General features: G+C 37.9%; 1 protein-coding gene across 7 annotated transcripts in view; it reads right to left on the bottom strand.

Annotated features, from left to right (window-relative positions):
* Positions 1–11,189, bottom strand: part of LOC108136431 (MAGUK p55 subfamily member 5-A) — a 65,068-nt gene that overhangs the window by 36,944 nt on the left and 16,935 nt on the right. For all 7 annotated transcript variants that reach the window (XM_017257570.2, XM_017257572.2, XM_017257571.2 and 4 more), the window contains one exon: positions 2,955–3,085. In XM_017257570.2, the coding sequence (XP_017113059.1) occupies positions 2,955–3,085 (131 nt within the window). The remainder of the gene's footprint in view (positions 1–2,954; positions 3,086–11,189) is intronic.

The following is an 11,189-nucleotide window of genomic DNA, read 5'->3' as shown; positions in this document are numbered from 1 at the left end:
GCAACAAACGATTGACTCACTGTTCTCGATAAGGCCCCGCAGCGGCACTCTACCGCATCCTAGACAAAAAAAAAAAAAAAAAAAAAAAAAAAAAAAAAAAAAAAAAAAAAAAACGGCCCCACCCACAATTCACGATTCACGACCATTCCATGTGCCCACTCCCGACGGAGTAGCCCGGCCCAGCCCAGACCAGATTCCCCGATACCCAGATCCGTACCAAAGAGAGCCCAGTAGAACCGCACCTGACCCCCATCCAATCCAGTCAACGTCCGGAGAACTGAAAGCAATTGTTGGAGCGTTCAACTGTGATGACGATGATGACAAAAGCACTTGATGCGCTTAAAATTGCTAAAAGTGTGCGGAGGGTAAGGGTTTTGGGGGAAAGGCATAGGGATAGGGATTGGGATTGGAGAAGCTCTTGATGCGGGATTATGCGTGGAATACCATCCATCCATACCTCCGATTGACTCTCAAACTCCGCGATTTACCATTTAAACCAATTGTGAGCCCAATGAGTGAGTGACCAAAAGTCAGTGGGCACAAAAAGTGCACTCAATTCAATCACTTTTGGAACCACCCACCCACCAGAAGAGAATGCCCTTATTGTAATGTAACGATTTTAATTTTCAAATTAAATAAAGTTACCTTTTTACTCTTTGTGCTGGATAGCTGGCTGTGCTCATTGTTGGTTTATGATGCCAACACAATAGCAAACAAATAGGTAAAAAGCATTCTTATTTCCAAGAATGAGAAATGATTTATTAATATAGAAATAGGTATGGAAGTAAGTTATTGCCATCAAAGTGAAACAGTAACAATATACACAAATCAATGAAAACCCACCAAAGCGTGTACATGTAATCGACGTAATTTGCATTCAAATGATTCGCCATAAGTCATTTCATTCATCGCGATCTTTTGTGTTTAAACTGTAAACGCAACGAAACTGTTAATACGTAAAGTGAATAGCTAATGTGTTTATTCACCGACATTTTTCGCTGGCCAACATATATAATACTAAAAAAAACAAGTCTACACGGGAAAAAATAACCTTTACTTTAATTTATTTAAACTAAAGGTTTTTCTTAAACTTTTGGTGGTTCAAATACTAAAGACATTATGCAATATATATATAATCTTAAATTTCATGTGTAAAAAGAATTAACAATGTTAATGTAATATTCACAATCTATAACTTCTCTGTGCAAAAAGTTTATACTTTACGCTTAATTTTCTTCAATGAATATTGATATGAGATAAGTATTTAGTAATTCCTATAAAACAACATTTCAAATCTATATTGAATATTTTTGATTCTATTCAAACTTTCTAAAAATTTCTATGCACGTGTATGTATTTTTTTTCATTGTAGCTAATCTCAGGGATCGCTGTTGTATAACTTTGAAGTGCAAATCGCTTTATTAGTCCCAAATGAATATACTCACTCTTGAGCTCGCACATGCAAATGGGATTGCAGCGTTCACTTTCAATTACCCACATATTTGATTTGCATTTACTCGTTTTTTCTCGGCTGCTGGATTTATTTTTATTTTATTTTTTTTTTTTTCTTTAGTTTTCGTTTTTTTTTCTCTGTTTTGCGTAACTTTTGAAGGCAATTTTATTTTGCTTTTGTTTTCAAGTTTATACAACGTTTGTTTTGAGCTTTTCTTTGTGTTATTCACTTTTTACTTTAGTTTGTTGTGTGTCTGTTTTTGTATCCACTTTTAGTTTCAGTCTACTGGCTCGTGTTGGGTTTGTTGAATTTTTAATTGAATTTTGTGAGCGCATACTTCCTCATTTTTTGCATTTTGCATTTGGTATTTGGTATTTGGGAGGGGCCGCCTCCAGTTGGTCACTGGTCATTCAGTTATGTCTGCGCCGTGTGTTATAGAAAGCTGTTTTCATAAAACGTTTTCCAATTCAATTTCAGTTTGCCGTCCAATTCGGGCCAAACACACAGCCTGCAATCAAATACCTTGCATTCATGTGTGCTTCACTGCCACATGTCGCACAAAAAAACAAAAAAAAACACACAAAAAACACAAAAATAAATAAAAATACAGCGTAGCACTTTCCGGGAAATCCACCACCACCCGTTTTACCTTTTCATTCATCGAATATAGACTTCCACCAGACGAATAAATAACCTTAAAATAGCATTGCAAATTTTTTAATAAACAAAACCGACAAAGCTAGGTTTTTCGCCCAATACTTACAAACTACTTCCCAATATAGTCACCTCATTGTTAAAAGGCAATAGCTTACATTACCTGTTAAAATAATGAAGCACGTTATATTAATAGTCATTGGGTGCTTCAGTAAATTTTTATTTAAATCACTTAATTTAATAGTTGCAGGTGCATGTGTATTTTCTAAACTACGCTTCAAGTACAGCGAAAAACATGAAGCAAGTTGCTTTACTGACATCTGTCAGTAAAACTCTTGAAAAATACGAGGAAATGGAACTAAACTGTAAAGAAACTAGCTAGGATTCTACTAAAAGCTTCCCAGAAAAACAGTGTAGGAATCTTAAAGTGAAGTACTTCCTTGGCAAAAGTGCATTGATGGAAAGCATTTCTTTGGAAAAGCCCAACCAGAAAGTCGAATATGTTATTTTTTGTCAGACAACAAACTTAAACCATTGTGTAACAGAACAAAACACCTAGAAAATTCACTGGAAACCAGAAAGTATACCCAAGAAAGCCCCTTTTTAAGATAAATGTATTTAAACTTCTTGGTAAAGCGAAAATATAGCCAAGTAGTTTTGCAATATACCTTCCGGGTAAAGGAAATATAAATAAACGGTTTATATTAAGTCATTTAATTTAGTCATTTAAATGCCTTAAAAATATCGTTTAAAACTCGCTAAAAATGGCATTTGACTCTTGGGTACAGCGAAAATATAGCCAAGTAGTTTGCAAATGTAAAGCCATAACCCAAATGGGGGCACTCACCTTCTTGGACAGCTGGGTGATGTCGACGGGCGTGACCCGGTTCAAGGCCGCCAATCTTTGCAGACGCTCGCGGGCGTGCTCCTCGACGGCGATGACGAAGGCGTCCTGCACCGAGTTGCCAATATCCCAGGCTGCAAAAAAAGAGACAAGTGGTCGGAATTATAATTAATTCAGGCACATTAAACATTTAGCAGGCAGATGATAAAGTACGGGGTTGTGATCTGCCAAGCAGAAAGACCCCCGAAATCGATAGTTGATTCAGACTGGTGACTGGTTGATGGAATACCACACACACAAACGAGGCACATAAATCATAGTTATAAAAGAGTCTTAAAAAAAACACACTGTAACTTTGTTTGAGTGATTTATTTTTACATATTTGCAATAAAATTGGATAGCTTTTAAATAACAATTGATTGCTTTATAACTTAATGCCAGTTGTAAAATACCGAAAGGTGGCGAAGAAATTACATTAAATATTCTGGTAACAAAAGCTGCTGGTTTATTAAATTACAACAAAATAAAAAACTAATTAGTTAGTTAGATGTTTCTTCAGTAATTAATTTTTGAATCTATTGACAAAAGCCGTAGTGACCTAAGCCATAATTTGCCCCCTGATCATCAGACAGACAGACATCATTTCGGTTTCAGTACTTTCGGCATTCCCCAAACGCTCATTCGCTGCATTCACGGCTCTCTAAACGAATCGTTCGATACGTATACGTACTCATGGGTGCATTCATGGGCCACAAAATGCTGCCGTTGGGGAATCGTTTTATATGCCTGCGAATCAGCAAAGCGTGTGTTTTTGTTTGCCGTTTGTTGCGAGGGAGACGAGAAAAGTTTTGCTAAAAATTTGCTGGTTGCTGACAGCAACGACAACACGAATTCGACTACCCCACTTCCGACGCCAAATCCACTTTCTCCAACAGCCAGCCAGCTACTAGCTGCTAGCTGCTAGCTGCTAGCTCCTTGTCCTTATCCTTCTGCGTCGCCCACTCGGAGCTTCAACTTTTCTTGTCACTTTTATTGCTTTTTTAGGCTGCACTCCCTTCGAGCACCCTACCCACTAAGCACCGAGCACCGAGCACCGAGCACTGAGCACTGAGCCACCTCCTCGTCGTGACCTCGGCTTTAATTTCATTTCGCTGCCCTTGCGTTTTCGGCTGTTGATTGCGTCGAAAAGCGGTGGGCGGTGGGTATTAGTGGGGGCGTTGGGTGGCTTAAGACGCCCTCGATCCGAGGACGCATCCCCCAACCCCGTAACCCTCATCGTCATCATCCACCCCCTACCCCTTGGCCCCTGGCTGCCTTATCCCATATCCCCCCCCCACTCGAGCGTGCCCGGGCAAAAGTGGAGCGCTCGGGCCAGATCCAATTAGGCGCCGCGTTGTCAGCCTCGATGTTGCAAACATGTCGTTGAACCTACCGCCCCCTCAGTCCATCCTGCACTTGAAAATATTACTGGTTCAGTTAAATATATCAATAGACTAATCAGACAATGAAAATTATTTTATTTTAATTAATGGAAAATACTTTCGACGTTTTACAAAGGTTAAGAAATTATGAAACTAAAACCAATATATTTGCTCTTATATTTGAGGAGTTTATAATTATAAATCCAATTTTTGGCCAATTAAAAAATTCGTATCAAGAAAAAACCTTTAAAAAATGTAAATTAAATGCGAGCTTATACCATTCATTGCAAAATAAAATGATGAAAGTAAAATAACAACTTTTTGACATGATCAACATTCATTAATATTATACATTTCTTTGATATCGAAATTAAGAATGATATATAAAACGCCCTGTTTTCATTTTATGTTTTAATACAGAGATTCTATATTTTGGATTTAAACTAAATAGATTTTAGTTTTGATTCTCGAAGATCCAATAAATAAATTCATAGCCAAGGATAAATGTGCATAAATACTTTCAGCTTTAATCCTATTTTGGTGGAAATTTTTCGCAGAGTGTATGGGCATGCATGAACAGCATGTGGATGAAGGGTTACTGCGGGGGCGTTTTTTTGCGAGTTGGAGCAACTACCGTGCGTTTTCCGAGCTCCAAGTTTCTGACTTTTAATCTCATTTGTGCGCGCGTGTGCGTGTCTGTGTCTGTGACCCTGTGCCAGTCCCTGTCAGTGTGTTGGTGTGTTGGTGTGTTGGTGTGAGGGTGTCCATGTCTGTGTGCCTTGCGTTTGTGTCACTCATTTCCGCGACCCCGCCCCCTTTTCGGCACGCCGCCCTGGTCGGCATTCCTCTCATAAGTCTTGACAAGCCGTATCAGTCGAGCGCCTCTTCAAGTCCGGACAATTGGGATTCCCAATTGAGTTCATGTCCGCCCGGAGAAAGTGTGGGGGGCAAAAGCAGAAAAAGGGTCGGATTGGAGGGGTGCGGGGTACCGGGGGTGTTCTTACTAAAGGGCGAACAACGAACAGCGCCCCTTTGTCACATGCAAATGTTGGTAATCGAGTAGCAAGCTGTTGACGAAGCCCATCGCAGGTGTCCGTTATTGTCCGTCCGGTTTTTTCCGTCCGGAGACTGTTGCCCATAGTCTGTGGCCCGTTGTCCGTAGTCTGTTGTACCGTTGTCCGTTGTCCGTGTCCGATGTCCGCCATTTGTTGTTCCATGAGCACGTTGCTCTCTGTTGTATCGAGTGTTTGTGCAATATTATTAACCTTAATTAGTCATTAATAGTTCTTGCAGCCCAAAGATGACAGGTGAGGCCAAAGCGAAAGGGTAAGACAAGGGTATACTCGACATGACGAATAGTTTAAGCTGGTATTTAAGTTTTTGCCAATCATAAGCCGAACATTTCAAATAATATATTTATATATATTTAATATGAGTCTATAAATAATAATAATGAGTCTATAATTAATTAAATAACTAACTCACTTTGCAAATAATGTTTAATGTTTAAACCCTTTTTGTAAAACGAACTGACATTTTACCTTGTTTCGTGTCTAGTTTATTTGCAAATAAAAAAGGGATTGTGCGTTGGCACATTGGTGTTTGTCGGTTTAAAGAGTGCATAAACTATTTCAACAAAGGGCTGTTGTTCAGTCATCAACTTATAGATGCTCCTGCAACGAGTGGTAGGGGTGTTATCTTTTATTGGGTGCTCTATTAGGTCAATAAACCCTTATCGCCGCCTTAATTATCTGAAATCTGTGTGCTAGCTTGTGCTCTATTGGATTGTGTCTAAACTAAATAAACTACATTTATTTACAATTTTTTTATTTTAAGTTTAAAATATTAAAATTAATATTTTTTTGGATTTAAAACTTTTCTTTGTTTTTTACGGTCTGGGAAAACGAATCTTTTCTGCCTGTGATTAGCTATATTTTTGCTTTTAGAGGACATCCCCTTGTCGAGTTTCCGATTTTAAAGCGAGTTTCTTGTTACTCTGCTCGTGTGGCACTTCACACATTTCAAGAGGAGTCGTCGGCGGAGATGGGGGAAAAACTTCTCCATTTAATGGGTCTGCCCTGGAATCTTGAATCACACTGGCGAATTGAAAAGTCGGGGATGGAAAGATGGGGATGGAATAGGAGAAGCGGAAGGAAAAGGAGAAGGAGGGGGAGAAGGAGGAGGGCTTTAATTGCCCGCAAGCAAATCGATAAACAATAAACCAAAGTGCACTCAAATTGCAGAAACCACGTGAGAAGTGCCTGCAACATACGGCAACCGATGGCAACCAAAAGCAACAACAAAAGCAACGACATCGACATCACAAGTACGACAATACGAAGGGTGCAAAACTAGCCGCCAACTTCCTGGGCTTCCAATGGTTACCAAACGGCAGGTGGAATCAGCGGAATAAGCGCAATCGATGGATTTCAAGCTCCAACCGCAAATCGGATTCTACGAAATTTTCCTGCGGATTGGATGTGTATTTCACTTATTTCGGCATCAATTAAATGACATCGATGGTCAAAGTTTCAGTTCGATCTTAGGGGCATGCATATGTTACCGTGATAAAAGTCATTTCAAATTAATTGTAAACTCTTTTTTTGCATTAAATTGTTGCTTATGATTGTTTGATGTACCTATTATATTTTTTTAAGTGGTAAACACCAACCTTATTGAATCTTCGATGAAGGCCAGGAAAAAACTGCAAAATGTTTGCAATTGTTTGTGTATATTTAATTCAGCATTTGTTGCTTACTGTTGGCCCTGCCCTTGAACCACACAAAATAAACAGCAATAATAACAAGGAAAATAACAAACAATAACGATGGAGCGAATTTACTTGAGAGTTTTGCAATTAAAATTTAATTGCCAGTGAATTGTAATGGAGCGTGTTCAAAAAAGGGTAGCCGTTGAAAAAGTCACACTTTTGTGGGAGACACACTAATTGGCCATTAAATGATTAACATTTTAATGCAAATATGTTGATATTATATATATTTTTATGAGAGAACTTGGCACCTTGAAGGCAGTGGATTCTGGAGAAGCCTATAAATATTTAAGAAATATATAATTATTATGATTATATTTTGGCCTTCTCCGTTGGCTGCTTTGCGGCTTTAATCGCTTCTTTTTTGATGTGAGCGAAACCCGTTTGCTTGAGCTGAAGATTTCGTTTTATATCGCTTTATCTACGAGAGAAACACACAAAGCTACAGCGATACTTCAGAGATACAAAGATACAAAGACACACAGATACAGGTACAGGTGCACAGTCGATACCTGTGTGTGCGAATTGTTATTATTTGTCTGCGTCTTTTAACTACGAATCATGTGCACATGGGTTATGTAACCGCACAATCGAGTATCTTATTACGCGTCGCCGGCATTGGGAGACTTCTACTTGTGACTTGGACTTGGTAATCCGTTAAATCTGCTAAATCTAGGGAATCCAGGGGGTCTTCTGGTCTACTGGTGAAGAGCTCGAAGTGTCCATGACCATGATTACCTAAACTTTGGCAACATAATCAAAGGGTTCAGGTAAACAGGACATCAGATGACCGAAAAAGTTAGCCAATTAAAAGCTACGATGTTTACATTACCAAAACTTTTCAAAAGCAATCAAAATGAAGTTAAATAGTACCGAAAATAAGCTTCAATTCTTGAATTGACCAGGTTCAAAAACATACATTAAGTTTTTTTAATAATTTAAAGCTTAACAAATGTATGTTATACAGAATTTTGTTGTTTTTTTTTTTTAAAACTTTAAAGATTTGTATTCATAGTATTTTTCGAAAAAATATAAGTTATTAGGTACTTAATACAAAAAATACAAGTTACGTTGCAAATATAAAGGGGAAGTCCAACAACCGGGTATTCCACTTCATTAATTAGTAAATAAAAGACATGCATATCAATATGTGTCAAAGCAGATTATGATAGCCAATCGGGGGTTGAATGAGTATCAGCACCTTACTCAACTACTTGTTCAGACCACCCACCTCACCGCCTCCCGAATTGAAAAAGCAAGCCCCACCAGACACCTTTTGGCCATTACTCATACGCCGCACGGGCCGCAGCTGCTTTATCGCTTATCATACACTTTTTTTCGTTCCACATTTATTTCCCCACTCTCTGGGATTTCTGGGTAAACATGAAAATTGTTTAATTGCGATTGCCTTGTGTGGGGCCACAAAGGGTTAAGGCAGGGGGACTGATTATGGCTGATGGACGGTCGCATTGTTTACCTTTTTTTTTTTACCAGATACTCTCTCAACCGGACTACAAATTAAATTGAAAATGAAAATAAAGTTGAAATAAAAATTGTATGACCCATTTACCACCCTACACAAAGGGATAGGGAACTAAAAAAGTTGTAAAAACTTGAAAGAAACTTAAATTTTAACTAAAATGACCTAGTGATAAAATGTGATATTCTCGGGTCGGAAAATTCGATTATTAAACTTCTAGTTTACAACCAAACCCGTTTAAAAAAATTAAATTCAAATGATAACCGGAAATCGAAAACTTGAGTCTAAGTTAAAATGATTTTCGTTAACAGAATTCAATTAAAGCTTCACTTGACATGCGATGAGCTGACGACAATCATCACATCTCAGGGTCATATTCTTGTTGTACTTTTTTGTAGTGTCTCAGGTGCGCATAGTCTCACGTTTATTTGCTTATTTGCGCGCTTGATTGCACCACCACACACATAGCGTTTTCTTTGTGACGACTTCAAATTGCAATTAGCTGCAGAATCCGCCAACCCACACCGATCTGTCACGCCTCTTTTAGCCCGAAAACACTTACAGAATCACTTAATTTTATGGTGTTTGGATGTTGCGTGCCGCGTTTCGCTTCGTTTGACAACAAGTACGATTTTCTCGAGATTATAAACAGATTCAAACGCAAGAGAAGACCATGGATGTTGGCAAAATGCAGCAGAATAAAAGAGATCGTCTATCGAAACGGAATAACATATTTTAAAAATTTGTAGCTAATGGAATGGAATTTGTTAACCAAAATATTTAATCATATTTTCTGGGTTAATGGAACAAGACTTCACAGGTATGGATTTAAAAACACGTATATATTCTTCAAGCATCAGAGAATGCGTGTATTTGGTGCTGTCTGCATGTGTACATAATTTAAAACGAATGAATTGGCATTAGGAATTATCTGCGCATATCCAATTAGAGGAGCTAGCGGTAAATCGCTGGTAAAATCCAAAGAATCGACAACGGCATCCAAGAATTCAAGCATTCCAATGCAGAAGAACGAACGGAACGGCACAAACCAATTCTCCACTCTTTCTCCGGGTTTTTGTTATTAGATAATGCCCTTTGAGATGGGGTAAAAAACCGAGAAAAAGCTGGAGAGATGCAACGGTGAACGACAGAGCAAGAAAATGTGTTCAGGTGAACAAAAAAGCCAAAGAACACAGAGCAGCAAACAAAAACAGACACAGACACATGAAACATGAAAAAAGAAAACACAAGACAACAAATTCAGATGCAACGCCGACCTATAAGGAACAAGAATGGAAAATATGGGGAATGAAGTGAATAATAGGGCGTGGCACTTGGATGTAATGCTAAAAAAAAAAATTATAGCATCCGAATGAATTTGACATTCGAATAAAAGGGGTTTTAAGAGTTAAAGGGCGTAAATCAGAAAGAAATTATCCAATTATTGGGTAACAATAGCGAAATAATTGAATAGATGAATGTGAGAATATTTATTACAAATATTTGAAGTTGTTAAGACATGGAAATTCTAGGATTTTATCAGATCTATAGTAATTAAACCTATTTAATAATCATTTCCCTTTCAACCACACAAAGTTTGTCGTTTGTGTTCAATTGTTAATCCAAAATCGCCCTTTAATTACCAAATCAATGATATTGGCTTTGAAACTACAGTGCACTGTATTTTGTTTGTGAGAATGCCTGAATCAATTATGCCGATTAAGCTCGTTAGGGGCAAATGAATACTGGTTGAATTAAAATACACCTACGGATGCCAGTCGAGAACATGGGTATGTCAATGGCCAGGCGCATGTGAGCCGAATAATCGAATAATCGGAATTCACTAGCACCGCATTAGATAGTCCACTGAGCCTCCGCATTCCTGTGGCCACTGAGATCGACCCACGACATGCATCCCAACCCAAAGCCATACAGCCATACAGCCATAGCTATGGCCATATCCGTGTGCATCCCGATCCGCGCCACCTTTTTGTTAACCACATCCTTGGCGAAAATGCACACGGAATAAATAACAAATATTCTTATTTAAAGTCTTAATTTAGTTAGGAAATTTGTAAAAACACTTTATCACTTTTGCTTGATCAAAGCTCAAATAACGTTTAATCAAGTCCTGAATTCGAAACCAAGAAATCTTATTTTTTACCAATATCAAAAATAGTCGACTTTAAACACAAACTATAACTTTACAAATGTTTGACAATGTTTGGGTTGTTAAACCAAAACTTCTTACAAAATCAGTTGTTTTATACTAATTGTCTTTGATGGTAAAACAAATATTAATCTCTTGGAGATTGAATAGTTTTGGACCTAAATAAGTATAAATTATTCTTTACATTATAATGAATAGATATTTGTCTTAGAATTCCCAAGTCTTTAGTTACATGCTTTAATTGTTTTCACGAGCTAAGAAAATATTTAAGCAATGTTCACCTAAATCCTCTATTTATTTCAAAAATCCATTGGAAAGATTCTGGTATTTTTTTCTTAGTGTACTAGCATCTCAATGCAATTCCATGGCCAAGTTGGAAAACAATTTTGGCTCTCCC

Source organism: Drosophila elegans, unplaced genomic scaffold (genome assembly GCF_018152505.1).
Source record: "Drosophila elegans isolate 14027-0461.03 unplaced genomic scaffold, ASM1815250v1 contig_149, whole genome shotgun sequence".
Classification (NCBI taxonomy): domain Eukaryota; kingdom Metazoa; phylum Arthropoda; class Insecta; order Diptera; family Drosophilidae; genus Drosophila; species Drosophila elegans.
The sequence above is the reverse complement of the archived record's forward strand: the minus strand, read 5'-3'. Positions and strand labels throughout refer to the sequence as shown.